Here is a 22,655-nt window from a genome sequence, read left to right as displayed (position 1 = left end):
TTATTTCAGCCATTTTCTGTTCATGTTCAAAATACACGCATTCCTTCGGAGCTTCCAGTTTCATTGCTTCTGCTGATGCCTTCTGGCTCATGGTCACTGATCTTTAACCTTTTAAACTCTCAATATTAAATTTCAAATTTTGAATAGCTATTCTGACCTGGTTCTGTAAAAGCAGCAAAGAATCCTGTGGCACCTTATAGACTAACAGACGTTTAGGAGCATGAGCTTTCGTGAGTGAATATCCACTTCGTCAGATGCATGTAGTGGAAATTTCCAGGGGCAGGTATATATATACACAAGCAAGAAGCAAGCTAGAGATAACAAGGTTAGTTCAATCAGGGAGGATGAGGCCCTGTTCTAGCAGCTGAGGTGTGAAAACCAAGGGAGGAGAAACTGGTTTTGTAGTTGGCAAGCCATTCACAGTCTTTGTTTAATCCTGAGCTGATGGTGTCAAATTTGCAGATGAACTGAAGCTCAGCAGTTTCTCTTTGAAGTCTGGTCCTGAAGTTTTTTTGCTGCAGGATGGCCACCTTAAGGTCTGCTATAGTGTGGCCAGGGAGGTTGAAGTGTTCTCCTACAGGTTTTTGTATATTGCCATTCCTAATATCTGATTTGTGTCCATTGATCCTTTTCCGTAGAGACTGTCCAGTTTGGCAGATGTACATAGCAGAGGGGCATTGCTGGCATATGATGGCATAGATTACATTGGTGGACGTGCAACTGAATGAACCGGTGATGGTGTGGCTGATCTGGTTAGGTCCTGTGATGGTGTGGCTGGTGTAGATATGTGGGCAGAGTTGGCATCGGGGTTTGTTGCATGGATTGGTTCCTGAGCTAGAGTTACTATGGTGCAATGTGCAGTTATTGGTGAGAATATGTTTCAGGTTGGCAGGTTGTCTGTGGGCGAGGACTGGCCTGCCACCCAAGGCCTGTGAAAGTGTGCAATCATTGTCCAGGATGGGTTGTAGATCCCTGATGATGCATTGGAGGGGTTTTAGCTGGGGACTGTATGTGATGGCCAGTGGAGTCCTGTTGGTTTCTTTCTTGGGTTTCTCTTGCAGTAGGAGGCTTCTGGGTACACGTCTGGCTCTGCTGATCTGTTTCCTTATTTCCTCATGTGGGTATTGTAGTTTTGAGAATGCTTGGTGGAGATTTTGTAGGTGTTGGCCTCTGTCTGAGGGGTTAGAGCAGATGTGGTTGTACCTCAGTGCTTGGCTGTAGACAATGGATCATGCGGTGTGCCCGGGATGGAAGCTGGAGGCATGAAAGTAGGCATAGCGGTCGGTAGGTTTTCGGTATAGGGTGGTGTTAATGTGGCCATCACTTATTTGCACCATGGTGTCTAGGAAGTGGACCTCCCATGTAGATTGGTCCAGACTGAGGTTGATGGTGGGGTGGAAGCTGTTGAAATCATAGTGGAATTTTTCCAGAGTCTCCTTCCCATGGGTCCAGATGATGAAGATGTCATCAATGTAGCGTAGGTAGAGAAGGGGCGTGAGTGGATGAGAGCTGAGGAAGCGTTGTTCCAGGTTGGCCATAAAAATATTGGCATATTGTGGGGCCATGTGGGTGCCCATAGCAGTGCCACTGATCTGGAGATGTATATTGTCATCAAATTTGAAATAGTTGTGTGTGAGGACAAAGGCACAGAGCTTGGCAACCAGTTGTGCTGTGGCATCATCAGGGACACTGTTCCTGACAGCTTGTATTCCATCTGTGTGTGGGATGTTTGTGTAGAAAGCCTCTACATCCCTGGTGGCTAGGATGGTGTTTTCTGGAAGGTCACCAATGCATTGTAGTTTCCTCAGAAAATCAGTGGTGTCACGGAGATAGCTGCGAGTGCTGGTGGTATAGGGTCTGAGTAGAGTCCACATATCCAGACAGTCCTTCAGTGAGAGTGCCAATGCCCGAGATGATGGGGCGTCCAGGATTTCCGGGTTTGTGGATCTTGGGTAGTAGATAGAATAACCCTGGTCGGGGCTCTGAGGGTATGTTGATTTGTTCCGGTGTTAGTGTAGGGAGTGTCCTGAGTAGATGGTGCAGTTTCTTAGTGTATTCCTCAGTGCGACCTGAGGGAAGTGCCCTGCAGAATTTGGTATTGGATGCTCCTGTACATCTGTTAGTCTATAAGGTGCCACAGGATTCTTTGCTGCTTTTACAGATCCAGACTAACATGGCTACCCCTCTGATACTTGACCTGATTCTGTGGATCCTGCCGACTACGTCACTGTAACCATGCCTCAGTGAGTCACAACTGAGAATGCCAAACTCAGGACAAACCACTGAGAAATGAGGCAAACAACCCAAAACTGGTGGTTATTCTTCCATAAGATATATGAAACCAGCAACAAAAGTAAACTTCTGTTTCACCACACTGGCTAACAAGAAGTCATAAAAGCAGTTTTCTTGGGCATTCCAGTCCTTGTATCACCACTGAAAATGCTGGATTTAAAGTTGAATGGTTCTTTACAATCAGTCTCATCAATTTCTTCTTCTGATCCCAAAGGACCAGCCACACACTCAGGTCAATAGACAAATAGGAGGATTGGGCCAAAAGAAATCTGATGAGGTTCAACAAGGACAAGAGCAGAGTCCTGCACTTAGGATGGAAGAATCCCATTCACTGTTACAGGCTGGGGGCCGACTGACTAAGCAGCAGTTCTGCGAAAAAAGGACCTGGGGATTACAGTGGACGAGAAGCTGGATATGAGTCAGCAGTGTGCCCTTGTTGCCAAGAAGGCTAATGGCATATTGGGCTGTATTAGTAGGAACATTGCCAGCAGATCGTGGGAAGTGATCATTTCCCCTCTATTCAACAGCGGTGAGGCACATTTGGAGTATTGTGTCCAGTTTTGGGGCCCCCACTACAGAAGGGATGTGGACAAATTGGAGACAGTCCAGCAGAGGGTAACAAAAATGATTAAAGGGCTGGAGCATGATTTATGCAGAGAGGCTGAGGGAACTGAGATTGTTTAGTCTGCAGAAGAGAAGAATGAGGGGGGATTTGATAGTTGTTTTCAACTACCTGAAACGGGGTTCCAAAGAGGATGGATCTAGACTGGTCTCAGTGGTGGCAGATGACAGAACAAGGAGCAATGGTCTCAAGTTGCAGTGGGGAAAGTTTAGGTTGGATATTAGGGAAAAGTTTTTCACTAGGAGGGTGGTGAAGCAGTGGAATTACCTAGGGAAGTGGTGGAATCTCCTTCCTTAGAGGATTTTAAGGCCTGGCTTGACAATGCCTTGGCTGGGATGATTTAGTTGGGGTTGGTCCTGATTTGAGCAGGGGGTTGGACTGGATGTCCTCCTGAGTTCCCTTCCAACCCTCTTATTCGATAATTCTGTGATACTCTGCTGTGGAGCTCTCTGGGACTCTTTTTCTTCACCTTTGCATGGGCAGCATTGAGAGGTTGCACTGGGTAGTGCTCACTGGTTCCTGTTCTGCCCTCAGAGCAGTGGGTGCTTTCTGGGGCGCATTGCGCAGTGTCCCCTCCTGGCATCTTTTTCTTGGACCTGCTACCTCCCACCACTGCATTTTTGGATTTGTTGCCCAGGATTTAGCCAGTATGATTCCCGGCATGGTCTCTTTCAGGGGCCCTCCTTGCTGACTGAGGTTAAAGAGACTCACCCTGTGAACAACACAGACTACAGTTCATCCTTTATAAAATGAATTTCATGATGATATACAAATTATTCACAAATGCAGAATAGCTTATTAAATGATTTGTATTATAAAATCACAAGTTTTTTAAACTCTGATGATTTAATGTGGGGGGGTTGGCCAAAGCGAGACACTGAAATGATTTGGTTGGACTCAGCGCAGTGGTGTCACACAAGAAGTGGATCCTAACTTGAATCAAACAAGTTGGTGGGTAACTGTCCCTTTGTAGGGCCGTAACTAGGACAGGGGGAGGAGGGGCAGCCTCCCAGATTGCAGAGCTGCTGCGGGCGCAAAAATGGGGCGGCATGCAGGATCAGGCCCAGCAGCATTCAGCTGGAGCCCAGGATCGTGGGGACTGTGACCCCGGCCGGAGTAGACTCCCGGGCACTAGGAACTTAGCAGGGGGGCAAGGTTCTGAGTGTGGCTTGGCTCCTACTGAGCATGCTCAGTAACAGCTACCGAAGCTGCTGCCCTTGCTGGGGATTAAAAAGGCTAAGGGGGGTGGATGGGCAGGGTCTGAGCTGGGGGTGGAAACTGACTGTTGGGTGAGGAGTGAAGCAGCTGGAGGCAGGGGCAGGAGAGGGGCCCAGGAGCAAAATTGTATGTGGAGGGGTTAGGCAGGAGCTGGGTTCAGCCCAGGGGAGAGGTGCTGCTAGAGGGTGCAGGGAGGAGTTACCCTGCTGGGAGGAGCCATCTGCCCTGTTTGCAGAAATGGGGTGGTGGGGGAAGAGGGACTTCTAAGCTGAGCAGGAATTGTTCAGACAAGAATATTGCAGATGCCCTGGGCTGCTGGTGATTTACAGCTGGGGCAAGGCACAGCAAAAACAAAGAAAGAAAACGCTGCACAAATGAAACAGGACTTCTCAGTCAGCACTTGGGAGGGTAAAACAGGCCCTGCTGTCTCCTTCAGCTGCGTGTTCCTGTGACTGGGACCGGCCCTCACTTGTTGCTGCTCTAACCTGATTCAACTCTTATTACAGAGAACAGAACACGGAGATGACGCTCCATTACCTGGCCAGCGAGGTGCACTCACACATCCGGAAACACACCCTGGCTTTTCTTTCTAAAAGGCCTTGCTCTCATTTTGGGTAGGGACAATTTTCAGTTGTGTCCAGACAGCTAAAAATCCAGGCCCTTGACTGCAGCCCCGTGAAGAGCCCAATGGGGTGAGCTATGCGCTGGCAAAGAAGCAAGGCTGCTGAGACCTGTGCGTGTAACATTCTGAGCTGTGACTCAGCCAGTCTGTTCCCAACCCCCTTCTCCACGAGCCGGGGCCATCAACTTGGTGATATGTCCATCTAGCCATTGTAACTATGGCATCGGCATTGTCACACACTGAAGCCTAACATACTCCCATTTCACAATCAACACAGTCAGATACTTTCTTCTGTCTCCACACTTAGGTGTGAGGGGGCATCCTGCCTCTTATCAGCTCTTACAACATAGCTTCCCCCACTGAATGATGCTATCCTTACACAAACAAGCCCTGCTGCTATAATCCGCCCCTTTAAAGGGGCATAGTCACAATTTGCTTGACAGGAATCAGCAAGAGAAATGATCGGGTAAAGCCAACCATAATATTGTACCAGGAAGCAAACAACAATCAATACTCTTCTTTGAAAAATAAAATCACAATGCAAAAGGTACAAAGGAATCTTACAACCCCCTCTCCTCCCCCCACATGGCTGTCTCCCTCATATACAGACCAGAGAAAGGGTGGCTTTTGCTTATACAGAGTCAGATGCTCTGGTAGTAATTCAATTGCTGGATAATCCACCTGCCCAGTAAATTGATTCTTCGTTTACTTGTAGTCTCTGATGTGTCATTGAGAGAGGTGGCTGTCTAGTCTAGCCACAGTCTCACTGTGGGGTGATGGAAAACCACTAGTATCACTTTTTTTGTAAACAGGAATGCAGTGTTACATCTTTCTGAATATGTTTCATGCTATTAAGTCATTGCAGTATCCATATTTATGTTACAATTATTTTCAGTCCATAATTTTTTCAGTACCTATCAATGAGTTTACTTAAAGGCTATATAGGAGGATACTATAAGGATGTTAAAGAATTGTGTGAAAATAAATGCGGCACATAAAAGAATTATACACTAGCTTTTATTGTCTATGTACTGTACCGATATGAAAAAGTAAATACATCATCACTCTATAATATCCTAACTCAAATCACCTAACCCCTCCCCACCAGTAATGGACACAAATCTGCTTATTCACCCAGGATGCTAAATTTCTACTTACAGCTCTGTCTCTTTGGGGACAACTGGCCTGGTAATTCTGCAAGCATTCTGTGGGTAAGGGGCTGAACACTTCAAAGGGGCAAGGGATTGGGTGCACGTATAATTAGCCTACACAGCAAAGGGAGGGCTGACATAACCACCCAAACAATCTCCTCTGGGCTAACAGACTGGAGGTGTCAGATGCCCAGCAAAATGCAAACAAGTCTCCCTCTTGCTGGAGGCTGGAGATAACAAGGGGACACAGTCCTGGGCACCCCAAGAACCATCACACTTAGGCCTGGGCTAAACTTAAAAATGAGTTTGACCTAGCTATGTCACTTGTGGTTGAGGAAAATTTTGAAGCCTGAGCTCTGTAGTTAGGTTAACCTAAAGCCCAGTGTGCATGGAAGAATTCTTCCATCAACCTAGCTACTGCCTCTAGAAGCACTAGATGAGCTACCCCTGTCGCGGTAGGAAGCATCTTTACTACAGCAGCAGCACCCTAGCTGTGTGTCAGGATCCCTGCCAAGGGCAGTTGGGACCAGGTGTCAGGGCAGGATTAAAGCTGAGGCTGAGTAACAGAAGAGTTCCTAGCAAGTTCCAGGCTAGGATTAATACCAAGGATCAGGTTTCAGGGTCCAGGTCAGGTGAGGTCCAAGCCAGGAGTTCAAGAGCAGGGAACATGAATGGTCATGACAGTTACAAACAAGCCACACTGTTGCCTAGAATCCCTCTTTGCCCCTCCCTCCCCGGTCCTTTAAATTGCTGCAGGAGCCCTGGGTGGCATGGAAGGGCTGGCTGGGGGAGATTGACCCCCCAGCCCTCCCCTTCTGCCCTACCTCTTCTGGGGGTTTGGAGCCGGGCCCCCGTACCAGTAAGAGTTTTATGTTACTTTCACTCCTGGTAAGAATACACATAAACTGGGAACACGGAGAAGAGAGAGAGGCAGAGGCAAGAAAGCAAGAAAGCCACCTGATTGCCTGTGAGCTGAGTGTGACCCTGGGAAAAGCTACAGAGCGAGAGGTTTGGGTCTGCTGGCTAAAGAGGCTTCGAGCTGTAAGAAAGAAACTGCTCTGTTTGTTCCTGGTTCCTCCTGCATTCGGAGAACAGCACTCTGCACGTTCCTTGTAAATAAACAAGATGGCATCAAAGAAAATACCAGACTCCACCCATTTCTGCTTCCATCGGGAGCATGCACAGGGCCCTAAACTTTGATTAATGCCTGGGTCGAAAGGGGCAACAAGATTGTTTTTATTTTTATATTATTTCTTGAAATGTTAGTAGCAGTGATGCATAATAGGCACTACCACTGGCATGTTATAATAGGACATAACAGTTGGAATAGTAATTTTTACTTATTTATGTAACTGATTATGTATTTTATTTACTTATTTTAAAAATCAGTAAGGCCAGCAGCTGCTCCAGTAACACCAATAAATAATAAAATAATAATAATCCTTAGTGCTGATTGAAACATCTGATATTTTAGACCCAAGGGTCTCCTGTTTGTGTTGACATGAACCAGTTCGACACATTGTAACTCTTTCACTGCCCCAGGCAGGAACTACTGTCTTCTAGAAATGTTCCCCGCATGCATGATTAGTCACCACAGCTACTGACATACAAGTAATATAAAAATGACTTCCCCAGCTGCTGTGTAATGTACCCATAGAGGGCAGACACAGCCACCCCTTGCTCCCCTGAAGGTTTAACCATTCTGTGGCTCCTTCCCTTGCCCCAGGAAACCCCTGTCAGGGATAGAGAACACAGCCTGCCTCCACCCCTCCCTACTTTGGACACACAGCGGGAGAGGAAGTGATCTGATCATTACAACTTTTATTTTTAAAAATAAATCTCCAAATGAAACCTCTGCTAATCTGCGTGGAGGTGACAATGCCACCTCCTGCTTTCGCTGAACAGATGGCAACGAGCTTAGACAACCGAACCTTGCAAAAGTTATTAATAGAGAACTTTTACAATCAGCAATGCAAAGTGGACTTGAAATGCAACCTTCCCTCCTAAACCCATCACTTGTCAGACGCATAGGAAGATTTCACACTGTAGTTAGCAGACAGACAACTGTTTACAGTACATTTAATTTGAACTTTGAGCTTAATCCCAACATTCAGGGACAATTATCTCCAGTAGCACTAACGAATTCAAATCCTGTTATCAGCATCCGGGCTTCATTGGTTCCCAACAGTGTTATGCTGTCCCTCTAATGCCCCCATGTTAGACAAAGTTTTTCCTTCTGGAACCACACAGTAATTTTTTAATCTGAAGAAAACAAACCAACCCCAAACAAATGGACTCAGATCACTGCCATCTCTCCACCCAACCCCTTCCAGTGAGCTGAGTGTGTTTCTGAGAACCATCCCAAGCCTGCCCCAACATGCTCTTTTACATTCCCATCCCAGAAAGCACATAAGCACATACTTAAAACGAAACATAAATTCAGGGCCTTACTCTGTCCAATTTCACTTTTCAATTCAGCACCTGGTCCAGGGGGATATCACCCTGGGTCTCCTAGTACTGAAGCTGAGAGCACAGCAGTTCATGCCACCATTAGACCAAGCTCCATGCTTTTGTGGCTTTGTATTTCAAATACACATTGACATGATGGAGATTCAATTTGTGCTGAGCTCTTTTGAAATGATTTGATTGTATCCAGACTCTAAGAATATACAGCACATGACGTGCAAAGAGGCTCATGTGAAGTATAAAATAAACAGAAATCAGAGCTGCGTCATGACTTCATGGACTAATGCTTCAATCTTGTATATTACTGAGGAGTTTAGGCAGAGTTCTGAACTACAGCTCTTGATTAAAATATCATGCCATGAGGTTCAGCAGTTTCTCTCTGGATCCCCTTTCCCTGGAGGGAGAAAGCAGGGCAGCAATTCCCTGCTTCTCAAAAGCCAACTCTGCAGAGATCGCCCTGCACCATTCATAGGGAGGTGAAATCACAAATACATTTGGTGCAGCATTGTCACCTAGACTGTCCAGTCTCCTGCCCCCTTTCCCTTTTAACACTGCGTTCGCTAGAGAAACTGGTTTAAAGGATACATATTGACAGCTGGTAAACAGCGGCACGAATTGTCCGACTCTTGTGATCTAGGCAGAAACTACCCAGGACCTAACCCAAGCACCGAGCTCCCCTCTCCACCATCTAACCACCTTTTCTGATGGCTGAGCACAGCAGAGAACCTCACCCAGACCATGAGAAGGACTGAGGTCCATCACATCAACAACAAACTGATTGTGTTGGACATTCCCACATTTCTCCAGCAGTTAATCACTTTGTGTGTGGAGGAAATCTCCCTGACTTTCACTGATGCTCAGCTTGGTGGAGCATACTATCTGCCCAAACAGGCACATATAATATAAAGACACTGGAATTTATCTGCTAGCCTTAATCACTAATAGCCACATGCCCGGATTTTCACTAAAGTGCTGGACGGAGCTAGCAGACTCCTGCCAAATGCTGCTAGGCAGATGACATTGTAAGTTACAATTGCTAAACATTAATCAGCTGCTTAGAGTATTGTTCAAGATAGTTAACCACACCTACAGTATTGCTAAAGCCAAGCCAGTTTGATCCCTTCAAGGCTACAACCTGTGCAAAGCTCCTCTTGGCAAAAAGAGCAGAAGCATCCTTTACATATTAAGTGACAACACACAATTCTGTTATCAGAAGCACGAATTCAGCTATGAAATTAAAATGGCTTCCCTTCTGGTCTACACAATGAGTAAGACAATTCCTAAGGACGTTAGCCTGTGTTCGGTATAGCTGGATCAGTCAACAGGCCTGGCCCAGGTTATCTGTCTTTGGCATGGCTATTGCTGAGATGGGCGCTGCCGTTTAGCTGCTGGACCCCGCTATTCCGGATGCAATTGTTGTTTGTGATGTTGCTAAAATGCATGGTCCCATTTTTCTCTTTCTCCTTCATTTGTTCTCTCTCCTCTTCAGCCATGTCACTTTCTTCTGTGTCACTTCTCAAGTCCCTTTCCACCTGCAGGGGAGAGGCAATACACAGAGTGAAGGCTGCAGAAGAAGCATTAGTATCTGAGTCACTGGATGGGTTCCTGCAGAGGGAGAGGAGTGGAGCAGAGGGATAGGAGGAGGAATGTAGGTAGGTACTGAAACTCAGAGGCTGCCGGGAGGCAGCCAGCTCCAGGCTGGGAAAGAGGGTTCTGGCGGTTCCTACCTGCTCCTGGGCCTGTTCCAGCCCCCTGGGTCTTGCTCCCTGCTCCCTGGCCTGATCTAAGGCCCTACGGCAGCTGCTCCAGCTCACCCTCCCCTGGGGGTGAGAATTACCTGGGGGTGCAGCTAACCCAATATTTCCATTGTGGAGATGCGAGCCTCCTGCCCCCCAAATTCTGCTGCCCTGGATTCCAGCTACCATTTCTATCTGTGGGCTTTAGCAAATCCTTTCCCATGTGTCTTCCTGGGGTGCCCTTAGGCGCATCCTCTTGAAATGGGCTCTGATTGTCCTTCCCTCTGTCTCATTCAAGGGGCGACCCAGGGACCATCCCGGTAGATGGCAGGAATTGCTGTATGGTCATGAAGCAGCCTGAAGCCAAAGCATTTGTCTACACTATGCGGCTTTTTGCAACACAGCTGTTCCTCTCCTGACAACAAAAAATTTTCACCTACCATGAGTGGCAGCAGCTTTGTCGGCGAGAGAGCGGTCCTGTTGACAAAGTGCTGTTCACACTGGTGCTTTTCATTGGTGAAATTTTTGTTGTTCGGAGGGGATGTTTTTTAACACTCCTGAACAACAAAAGTTTCGCCGACAAAGTACCCGTGTAGACAAAGTCCAAGTTCCTGGGTGGGGGAGGATTTACCTTCCAAACACTCACAGCTGGGCTACACTCCCCGAGAGAGCTGAAGGCATGCTGACTTGTGCTGACCTGTGGTTTTGCTTGGGTTGCCTTGCTGTGAGTGACCTTGGGGATCATCCTAGCTAGAATCCCTGCTCTGCACAGTCTGTTAAATCCATGCTGCAATGGGAGTGGTTGGGTGGAGGGTGAAATGGATTGTGGGTATCGGGGGGGAAAAGCCAGATAGCAATCAGCGGGAGCTGATTTAAATCACTGTTGGCATTCAGCAGTTTCATTAAGTTGAACACAAATTATGCAGAAGCTTCTCAGCAGTTTCACAACCCCTAAAGAAATGCCTTGGCTCCAACCCATTGCCCAAGAGCCCAAGACAGGAGATGAATGAGAGACACATGATAAAAGTCTATTAAACAATGACTAGTCAGGACAAGGCAGCAAGGCAAGCAACGAAATGGAAAAGCGGGAACTTAAACACTGAACCTAGGGCATACTTCTCCACTCAGCTGTGACACTCGTGGCTCAGCATATCACTTACGGCAGAAACCGAGCAAGAGTCAGAAAAGGGCTAGATGTTTATATGGATAATAACACCACCACCACCTAGCTCTTACCAAGCACTTTTCAACTGTCAATCTCAAAGCAAGTCAATATCACTATCCCCATTATACAGACAGGGAAACTCAGTCAAGAAACAAGGAACTGACTTGCAGCAGGCCAATGGCAAAGCCAGGAACAGTCCCAGTCCAGTGCTCTATCCACTAGGTGTCACTGTCTTGGGAACATTCTCAAGTTATCAGAGTTAATGATAAATATTTTGGAAGCGATATTAAACCTCATGCTTCAGAGCTTACGCCAAGCTCTGTTGTGCAGGAACCTGACTGTAAGTTATAGAAGGTAACAAAATTCCAGCTCAGCCTGTTACATAAAATTGTTTAGAAAGAGGCACGGAGACTGACACTGAAAATAGTCCAAACAAAAAGGTCTGGGGTACCAGCCAATGACTGAGGTAAGACTGTGACTGGTATACAAAGGAGAATGATGCCAGAAATTGATGGACCAGTATCTATATGTCAGAGATTAGGCTTAATTGGTAGACAAAATAACGAGGGAATGGGCTGTTCCGGCCACACACACCCCTTTTGGGGCCCTTAGAAAGAGACTTTAGGGGAAGGATCAAAATGTCTGCGAGACACCAGGTGGATTGAAAGGAGTGAGTTCACCATCATGGCTGCCACCTCGCCATCTCCTGGGGCCCCGGAATCCACGGGGGACTATTCTATCTTCGGCGCCCTGATCCTGAGAGATGTGCTCACCTCTCGCCACCTCCTATGGCTTCCGCTAGCTCCTGAACAACTGGCATGGGAGATGTCGGTTCCTGTTCCCATCGCCTCCCTTGTGTGTCTTTTCCTCACCCCACCTTTCTTCTCCTCTTCCCTCTCACGCTTGCTCTTTTCCATTTCTGTCTAACAAAAGCCCCTGGTGTAGCCAGCCAAGACTTTCTCTTTTGCAGCACTCCTGTCAGACCATGCCCAGTGAGGCAGTTAAAAGCACTGCTGTAGCCATCCCAATGTTGGTACAAGTTTGCCAGGTCGCACCATGGGCTGGGCCTGTGTTTCTCCAGCAGAGAGCGTGCAAGTAAGAGTCAGCTCTAGAGATAGAAGCTGCATTCTCTGTCTTTGCTGGTCCTTTCTCTCCCCTTTGGTGTGTGTTTGTCTTAAAGAAAACAGGATTGGACTTTAACAGCAGCAGCTCCAGTCTGGCTCAGATTGCCTTTTCTCTTCTCTCAGAAGGAGCTATTTCCATCTTTAATAACATCGAAAAGTCAGGGTCTTTCTCATCAGCTACAAATCATATTTGGACAGCAGTGCATGCTGATTTGCAATGTGTATGTGAAAGGGCAAAGTTGAGTAGATTTTTCTTCCTTTGAGATCCAGCCTCTTTGTCCCAGGCTGTGGATTTGTATCTCCTTCATCGCGACCTCTCATTAGCTGCTGTTACAACAAGAGAGTTAAGAGCAGGATGTGAATAAAAGCACTTGATCCCCTGCATAGGAATGTAATAATGCTGGTCTGTACAATTTGCTGGAGACAGCAAGGAGCTTGGGTTTTAACCGTGCTTCATTTGTAGGGCGAGCGGCATTCCCCAGGGCCGAGGCCTGAAGAATGTCTACCAGACGGTGCACAAACTCAGCCTGAATACCGAGGCTGAAGCCATTCGTCTGAGCAGTTCCTGATGTGCCTTAAAATCTTACGGCACTGGAGGAACATTCCAGTACCATGGAGTCATTGGGGGATTAGGTTGAAGATGGAAGTGAAGCCACTGGACTCTCCTGCTGCAGTACAGGTCCCTGTATAGTGGCTCAGTCTGACCCTGCTCTGAGGAAGCAGCCTCCATGTGAGTCTGTAATGTAGGGGGCCAAGCAGGTGGCATCACAGGTTGGTTAAGTGACTTGGCCCTGGAGTGGGTTGAGGGTTGGAACTTTACCAAACATGAAATGTCCCATGGAGGATACGGATATGGCATTGCTGGCCAGTAGGAACTGGGTCAAGAATGCTGGTCTCTGCTGTGGGAACTGTGCCAATCCTGGTACTGATTGTGGTCTCAACCATCTCCTAGAACACTGTCTGGATGGTAAGGGAGAAGGGGAGGATCCCAATGAACCTTCAGAGTCTTCAGAAGGTAATGGGGGGAGCTACCCCAGGTGGAATAAACAAGTGTCCAGCCTCGTCCAGAACCCAAACACTGATAGCATCAGCATTGTGGCAAAGGAAATCGGCGCCCTGAGGCCAGGCAGGGGCATCACACTCCCACATGGGCTGGCACTGGGGTTGGTACTGATCCTGAAGATGTGGCCTGCATCACAGTCATTACTGGAACCAAAGACAGCAACTGTGCTGATGGAATCCTGGATACCAATCAGGAGGCCGACTTTGGCTGTGCACTCTGAGTGTTAGGTGGTACTGCAGATGGTGCCGACAATTGGGACACATAAACAATTGCTCCAGGCAGCACCGTCTGTGCTGATGAGGACCTGGCAGCTGAATGCTCCTGACTAACTGGGAAATCAGGAACAGGGAGGCTAAAGAAGTCTGATTCTGCCTGGAACGCTAATGGTGTGGAAACAGCTCGTGCCGATATTGTTGGTACCGGACTCAATAGGTGTCCCACAGATATTGGAGTCGATGGTATAGCACCGACCTGATGCTGCCTTGGCACTAGAGAGTAGGTAAATGACCAGCTCTACCTCATGTACCAAAAGAATCCCAGAGCCAGTCTGCACACTTCCTGGCAAAAGAGGAAGACTCTCCCCGAGCTCTGGAGTGGAAACCCGAGGGAGGAAAGCGATCTCTCCTCCACCTGGGTTAGGCAGCACAGTCTGGCTGAGGAACACTGGCTCACTGAGGCCCCAAGTTGTCTGAGGGGCAGGATGTTTTGTGGAGGTCCCCATTGCTGATGTGGCCTCATGCCCTGTTCCATAAGGTGCTGCAAGCGTCTCCAGTCCCTTGCCACCATCTGCGTTCTTGTCTTAAGAGACTGAAGATGGAGCATCTCTCCTCAATGTGCCCTTCTCCTAGGCACAATAAACACCATGTGTGGGGATCACGATTGGGAATAGCCACCCCACGCGATGGACAGTGCTTGAATCCCAGTGAGCACATCGCTCCAAGGCAACTACTTACCCTAACGAACTATTTCCAACTAACAGTATGGGTATTACCACTAACTGTCAACTATTGACAGCAAAGTCTCAGAGGACTGAGATAGGAAACTGTGTGAGGAAAATGCCATACAAAATGCTTCAATTCAATCTGAAGGCAGCGAGAAGGAACTGAGGGAGGTTGGGGATACAGCCATGGCAAAGGCTATGGGAGCACAGCCCCTGTGGTACTGCTAAGCAAAATTCTACAGCATCAGTGCGCTGGGCTTGCGTGCAGCTGACTGGAATGCACATCTGCAGCCGCTCGAAGAAGAACTGTGGTGTCTCCTATCTCACTGAGTGGTAACTCAGCCCATGGTGGCTTTACAATGGAGAGCACTGCATTTCTGGTGACTGTAACTGTAAGGAATTAAATGCACAGTGGGCAGGTTCATAGCCAAATCCATTACAATCCCTTTCAATCATCCAGTCTGACCCCTGCACAACACTGGCCACAAGGTCACAAAGTGATTCCTGAATCAGATCTGTAGCTTCTGCTTGAACTAGAGCAAAATCTTTTAGAAAGAGACGCCCAAGACTTCAAATGATGGAGAAATTGCCACATCCTAGGTAAATTGTTCTGATGGTTAGTTACCCTCACTGTTAAAAATCTGCACCTCATTCCTAGTCTCCATTTGTCTAGCTTCAGTTTCCAGTTTATTGTGTCTTTGTCTGCTACAGTACAGATCTTTCTAGTATCAGAAAATTCCCGCCCCCCGCTGCAGGTACTGACAGACTGTGATCAGGTCATCTCTAGAGCTGCAGTCAAAAAACTGTGTGAATAATTTTTCTTCCCTCTCCCCCCTGAAAAATGCCAATTCGGGTCAACCACAACAATCTATGAATTTGAGTTGATTTTGTTGGTGAATCATTTTAGTAAAAAAAAAAAAAAAAAAAAAGGGAAATGTCAAAATGGTTTGGGCATTTCCAAAATGAAACTTTTAGACTTTTTGTTTTGGCGAGATATTTTGTTTCAGTATCTCTCTCAATTTTGTTTTAAAAAGCATATAAAGATATTTTTAAAACCTCAAAATTTAAACAAATCATTTAGTTGGGGTCGACCTAAACATTTCAGTCGGCACAAAATGAAATTTTTTTGATGTTTTGTTTTGTGAAAAATTTGAAACATTTTCATTTTGAGTCGACACGAGATGATTTTTTTAAATATATTTTTGGACCTGCACCTGAAATGAATATTCAGTTTCTTGGACATTCTCAGCCACCTCTTAACCTCCTGCTGGGTAAACTAACCTCTCATTCTAAGACAGGGTTTCCAGACCTCAAATAATTCCCATGGCTGGTTTCTGAACCCTTCCAATTTGTTAATTTCCTTTTCAAAGTGTTGACACCTGCAAGCGACCACATTATCCAGCAATGGGCTCACTGGTGCCGTGCTGTACAGAAAGGTAATACCATCTCCCTACTTCTTTGCAATATTCTCCTACTTATACCTTCAGAGGATTACTCTCCAAAGCATTTGCTCTCTTAGCCACCAAACTGCACTAAGAGATCATGGTCAATGGGTTTCCACCACGACCCCCAAGTCTTTGTCACGTTCACTGATTTTCAGGATCCCTCCCTCATTCTGTAAGTGTGCCCCACATCCTTGGTTGCCAGAGGCATGACCTTGCATTTAGATAGATGAAATGCAGGTTATTTGAGTGAGCCTGTTTACCATGGGATCCAGATCACTCAGTAGGACTGACCTGTCCTTATCATTATTTACCACTATCAGTAATTATCTTCTATTTCCTTCCAGATCATCAATAAGGATGGCGTATTGTGTGGTCCTATGGCATCATCCTTTCTGTTCTAGACTCAGATCGCTGAGCTGGAGAAACACAACCTAACCCATCTGGGGAAAGCAATCTGCAGCAGGTAGCTAATGGGAGAGAGAATGCCTGATAATGCAAATAGAAAAGACATGAGATCCAAGTTTGCTCACATTGCACATGAGATCCAAGTTTGTTAGGCAGTCTGGTGGTGACCCTTAGTGAGGTGCTCCACTGGCCTCAGGCCTCTATCTGTGTGACATTCAGACCCCTCACCAGCAAGACCCAGCACAGCTCTGGCCCAAGTACACTTAGCAGGGTCTAGTGGGGGTGGGGGTTTTAAACTATAGAGGACATGTAGACACTGTGTCTGAACTTTAATTGTTACATTTTTATTAAGTTTATGTTAATAGATTTTAATAAGTAGATGTTAAGCAGCTTGACTTTGAGGCTTGATGGATTGAAGTAACCCTTCCCCCAGTATTACAGATGTGGTGACAGTTCTGCACATTCTTATTGTGTTTATAGGGCCCTGTGAGCTTGAAGCAGCCGGAGCAGGAGACACGCGAATGGGAAAGGAATGACTCTGTATTGCTGTCCTTCTGTAAGTCAAAGGACAAGAGGTCACAAATTATGACCAGGAAGACAACAGGCCGCAATAGTCAAGAGAACCCTGAAGAGTCTTAGCTGTTCACCTAAACACAGAGGGTGGAAATAATCTCAAGACAATCATAACCCCTGTTATTACCTCAGTGCTGCTTATTTGGGAAGGACATAGACTTGTGGACTTGACTAAAAAGTCACATCCTAGAAGAAGAACCCCAAAGTGGGCCGAGTCAAACTGACCTAACTCAATTGGAATTGGACAATGCAGTTGGGGTGAGACTTGTGATCCACTGATCTGGTCAGAAGATCAGAGGAGAAGTCCTATGGGACAATACCACTCTGAGTTTCACAAATAAAAACCACATAAACGTGGAAGAAGCATGTTCCTCTCAAGGTCACCATGACAACAACTTGACGGCTGATACTCCTACTTCCCCTTCCAGGGAAAGGAGAGGCAAAGACATCACAGACCAGCCAGCTGATCCAAGAACAACATCTGCTAGCATGGTGGTGTTTGAGCCAGAAGACGTTGCCTGGTTTCCCCAAACTGCAGTTCCTGACCAACTCTGAAGCTCCACCGACAAGCAAGCTAAAGAGCAGATACTATTTTTAAATGACTATTTTTTTTCTCCTTAACAGGACATTTGAACATCTGTGCAAGGACACCTGATAGGAAAGACCTTTTCCTGATAGGAAAGAACTTTTGTGGGAGAAAAAAAGGAGAAGGCGAAAAGGAGGGAAAAGGAGCAGGAAACTAGACCCACTAAAGGAGCCGGAGTCTTGGAGTGAATTGTGTGAATTCTCTGGTTGATCTTCTCTAAGCAGGGGAGATCATTCCACATCTTTCCTAATGCTGCTTGGGCCACTCAGAGTCTTTATCATTAAAAGCAGAGTTTACATACCTGGCTGCGGACGCAGCACTATTATTCCCTGCTGAGCTCTGCTGAATTTGAAAGTCTATGAAATACATTTTTGCAGGTGCCACAAGGTGAAGTATTTTTAGATGGAACATGAATTAATTCTGGATATAACTGAGTGTAGTTTTCCTCATGGCCCATTCCTCTTCTATTAAGGCTTTCTTTTATTCTGTTCATCTTCTTACCTTGTGCCCATCACCGTGCTATCTGAGCACTTTCCTGTCTGTCAAATCCAGTTCTTCTCCACTCTCCACTCCAGGGGAAACTATGGGTAATGTGCATGAGAGTTATTTTTCATCTAGTAAGTTGGGCTTGCTCTGTGTGTCTCTTAGGAAAGGCAGCACAGTATTTGGACTGGAACAGGGCATGGTTACTGCTCATTCTTGGTTCCTGCAGGACAGTGTCACAATCGGAGGCCAATAAAAGATAGTTTTGCTGTGAGATCAGCTCCCATCTGTCACTATGCTGGCCCTCCCTGCTATTGCTAATGGGCATACTCCACTGCCCCATCCTACAGCCTGGCTTCCAGCAATCTAACATTGCTAAGACTGTAAAAGCAGCAAAGAATCCTGTGGCACCTTATAGACTTACAGACATTTTGGAGCATGAGCTTTCGTGGGTGAATACCCACTTCGTCAGATGCATGTATTGGAAATTTCCAGGGGCAGGTATATATATGCAAGCAAGCTAGAGATCATGAGGTTGGTTCAATCAGGGAGGATGAGGCCCTGTTCTAGCAGTTGAGGTGTGAAAACCAAGGGAGGAGAAACTGGTTCTGTAGTTGGCAAGCCATTCACAGTTAATCCTGGATTAAACAAAACTGTGAATGGCTTGCCAACTACAGAACCAGTTTCTCCTCCCTTGGTTTTCACACCTCAACTGCTAGAACAGGCCTCATCCTCCCTGATTGAACCAACCTCATGATCTCTAGCTTGCTTGCATATATATACCTGCCCCTGGAAATTTCCACTAGATGCGTCTGACGAAGTGGGTATTCACCCACGAAAGCTCATGCTCCAAAACGTCTGTTAGTCTATAAGGTGCCACAGGATTCTTTGCTGCTTTTACAGATCCAAACTAACATGGCTACCCCTCTGATAATTGCTAAGACTGTGTCTTTGCCTTTGGCAGAGCATTTCCTTCTGTGCAGCTGCTCAGTGTGATGGAACATGCTGTAGATTAGAGTCACAAGGTGTATCAATAACACGTACATGGGAAACGGCGGGACTGGAAGAGCCCTGGGAAAAATGCTGCAGGGGACCGTCAGTGACATGACAGAGTTCCCCTTTTCCAATTTCTGTAATCTTGTGACACATGCAAACCACATTGGCCCCAATTTGGAGGTCCTGACTCTGTCTTTGTGCAAGTTTTACTCAGGCAAAGCTTCCTTTGACTCCAGCATGGATCCCCCCATGAATAAAGACATCAGGTTTGGGCCCATTATTAACTTCCATGGAAGTTTCACCTTTAGAGCCAACACTGCCTATGAGCCTGGGCCCACCTCTGCACTGCAAGGAATATAAGCCCTTGGATTCTAGTAGGATGCAGACTCCACCATGGATGGATATTGAGAATCCTGGGAGGGTACAGGAGACTGTTAGCGGATCCATACCGTGCCACACAGGATGAATCTGTAGACCATGTGAATGATTAAACAGGACCAGAAGACGTGCAGCAGCTGCAGAATCATCAGGAGAGCGTTCATGAAATAGTACCCAAAGAAGGGCTGGTAGAGCTCCATGGAGTAGTAGTATGTGTTGTAGAGCACCCTGCAGAAGAGAGAGCCCCGTGAGTAACAGGCGAGATCTTCGCAGGAATCACAAGCCAACCCCATGAGGTTCAGCTCTAGCCATGAGTGCACATCGGTCCCTACAAAGGACACTTGGGAGTCAGCTCCCAGCCAGGGATGAGCAGTACTTGGTTCTCCTTTGCTGAGCACAGGCGGAAGGAGCTCTTCCTCTCCAGGGTATGCTCCAGGCCTTAGCACTGCATCTCTCACTGCTGGTTCTACATCTCTCTCAGATGCCTGCCAAAGCTTTGGCCTGTGCTCAGCATGGTGACAAGGCAGCAGGGCAGCCGCCTCTGGGGCATGGTGGCAGACTGCATTTTTGGGCCAGATCCTCCAGCCCTCCCCTCACCCCCACTGCTCTGCACCATCTGGTGGCACAGAGCAGCCACAAGGCCACTGGCACTAGCTAGTTGGGTGGGAAGATCCCCAGTGGTGGCGAGCCAGCGTAGCTCCCAGTGCAGGGGTCACACTGGGCTGTGAGCAGAGTGCGGCTGTGCTCTCATCATCCCTGGGGGCCATTACAGCAAATGGGATTTAGAGCCTGAGGTGACCAGGACTTTGACTGCAGGTCGAGTTGTGGGTGTCCGCATCAGCCGCTAGTGCATCTCAAGTGGGCATCCAAAGCAAGAGGCCACATTTGAAATCCTGGCTTCCCCATCCACGAGCAGACTGTAACTGAATTTGGGGAATGGCCAGTATGTCCAGGAAAACAGTTGCTCACACCAGCCATAGTCACAGCCTGCAGGACTCCCAGCCGCAGGAGACTCAAATACTGCAGCTAGAGCTTTAAAGGTAGTTGACCATCTGGGGTGCAATAACAACCTGTGCAGGCAGGGGAGGGCTATGGGGGAGCAGGCCCCAGGGCATAAGGGGATCACAGAAGGAATGTGGTGCTTGAAATCTGCCCCTGTGCTCCGCTGCATCCCCACACACAGCATTGTACAATTGGCCAGGTGCACTGTGAGGCTTTGGGTTTTCTCTCAAGTTTCTCTGGGCCAGCCACATGATCTGCTGCTCCCTAATTTGCACATTCCCCAGACTGCCCACCTTCTAAACTCCAAGTCTGACACACCTGGTTCTGTCACGGCCCCATCCTCCCCTTATGTTTTCCAAGACCAAACTGCAGGGGCTGGCTGACTGGCTCGCACCCTTTGATCTACAGACAACGTCAGTGCCCTGGAGGAGAACTGCTTCTCCCCTTTCCCTTTTTTGCTGTGCAGCTGAGTGAGCAGCTGCTCCTGGCTCTGGCTGGCAGCTGCTGAAAGCTTCATCTGGCTTCACTGGAAAGGAGTAAATGTGACAGGTGGGGAGAGAAGGGATTAGGACTGACCTGGCTACGTGGGAAAGTAACTGGCGGCTGTCTGACCCTGCAGCATTGTTTGTACCTTCACGCTTATCCTCAGCCCTTCTCCTGGGGCCTGAGATCCTCCATGCTCAGCCTGCCAGTCCCAACCCATGCAGGCTGTGCTGGGTCACAGCTCCCCAATTATTTCTAGGGCTCCTTAACTGCTGCCTGGAGCCTAATCACACTTCTGGCTCAGAGTGGGCTACAAACACATTGTTTCTGTGTGTCCGTCTGATGGGCTCTGAGCTCCCCAGCAGGGCTGAAAACAGCCAGAGGGTTATTTTAAAAACTGTCCCCAATTGTAAGTTGGCTGTTTGTCTATTGTCTGTTTTTCTGGACTGCATTTCCCATATCTGTATGAAAAGTGAAGTACAACCATACCCCAGCACTGAGTGTCACCGCACCTGGGAGAGTGGCTGGATTCCACCTTTAATGATGGCTGGGGGCCAGGGATACATGCAGAATACAGACCCCTCGCGATGCAAAGTCCTCCCCCTGGGTGTGCTGCACAGAGACCAAGGGAAGAATCTGGCCTTTCCGCAGTAACTACATATATAGTTATTATTGGCCAGCTGTCTTACTGTCACATTTGTCACTCCATGGGGGGGATATGCTCCCCTTCAGGCCACCGCGGTTCCTGCCCCTTCTTTCCTCATGCCCTTTTCCCTTTCTCCCCATCTTCTGGGGTCCTGGGAGCCTCCTGTGCTCCTCCCTCTGCACGTCCTTTGCTGCAACATCTCCCAGTTCCCAGCCCCGCAGGCTTCATTCACACCTGCTTCCCTCTCCAGAACCCATCAATGCCTGAACACTCAATGATGACACCAAAGTTGATCCTCCAGTCTGATGAATGGAGGCAGGAGGGTTCTTGCGTCATGCTTCAGGCTTTTCTACAGGCTCAGGCACAGGGGTGTGTCTGGGAGAGACTTGGAAGGAATTTGTCTCAGATGGGTGTGCTCACACACTGGGGTGGAGAGATTATAGAGCTGAAGCAATGACCACGAGGAGACCTGTGGCAGGTGAGCAGCCCAGTGGGGGTGGGAAATGACCACCCAGAGGCCTCTGTGAGATGGTAACTCATAGAAACACCCTTTGCCAGGGAATCACTCTAGTCTGCCAGCCTCCAAAGCCATGTGTGCCCAGCTCACCCTTGGAGAGAGGCTGGTCACATATGCATGTGCCGCAGCCCTGCTAAGGAGGGGCAGGTGCCTGGGGACTGAGGAAGCAGAGGCTGTAGCTGCGGATTTGGGGCCAGACTAGCTACTCCTGACTCTGAAGTGATTGTCCAGGATGCCCATTTGAAGAGCCATACTCCAGCGCAGACTCACTTGTAGGGGAAAATGAGCAGACGGGTGATGAAGAAAATAGCTGAGAAGATGATGAAGAGCCCATCACAAATTCGTCTCCACTTCATGTAATTGAATATCTTGGCTGGCTGAAAAGAAAAGTAAAAGAGAGCAGTCTGGGAGAGTGCCCCAGCAGCGACCGCATGGTGGGAAGACACGGGGAGAGGGGCAGGGGGCAGCACGCAAGTCCCATTGTTGGCCCCCTCAGCAGGGAGTCTAGGATAGACAGGGCTGTGAAGGCTGATCTCCCAGCCCAGACAGGGGTGAGGCACAAGGCTGGGTGTGTGTAGCCTCCACAGTTCTCTGCCAATGGCCCATCGTCCTGAGCTGCAGCACCTGCTTTTCCAATCCTGGGCTCCACTAGCTCAGCCAGTGCTCTTCAACTCGACTGCATCACCAAGGGGTGTGCCAGGCCAGAGCCCACCCAGCTCCTCCCATTCAGCACTGACTTGCC

General features: G+C 47.8%; 1 protein-coding gene across 2 annotated transcripts in view; it reads right to left on the bottom strand.

Moving 5' to 3' along the window:
- Nucleotides 1-7,706: 7,706 nt before the first annotated feature.
- Nucleotides 7,707-22,655, bottom strand: part of CERS4 (ceramide synthase 4) — a 124,799-nt gene continuing 109,850 nt past the window's right edge. For both annotated transcript variants that reach the window (XM_030540838.1, XM_030540839.1), the window contains exons 9-11: nucleotides 22,184-22,290; nucleotides 19,337-19,493; nucleotides 7,707-9,903 (exon numbers count right to left, since the gene is read on the bottom strand). In XM_030540838.1, the coding sequence (XP_030396698.1) occupies nucleotides 9,709-9,903; nucleotides 19,337-19,493; nucleotides 22,184-22,290 (459 nt within the window). In that variant the 3' untranslated portion in view covers nucleotides 7,707-9,708. The remainder of the gene's footprint in view (nucleotides 9,904-19,336; nucleotides 19,494-22,183; nucleotides 22,291-22,655) is intronic.

This window comes from Gopherus evgoodei, chromosome 22 (assembly GCF_007399415.2).
Source record: "Gopherus evgoodei ecotype Sinaloan lineage chromosome 22, rGopEvg1_v1.p, whole genome shotgun sequence".
Classification (NCBI taxonomy): Eukaryota; Metazoa; Chordata; order Testudines; family Testudinidae; genus Gopherus; species Gopherus evgoodei.
The sequence above is the reverse complement of the archived record's forward strand: the minus strand, read 5'-3'. Positions and strand labels throughout refer to the sequence as shown.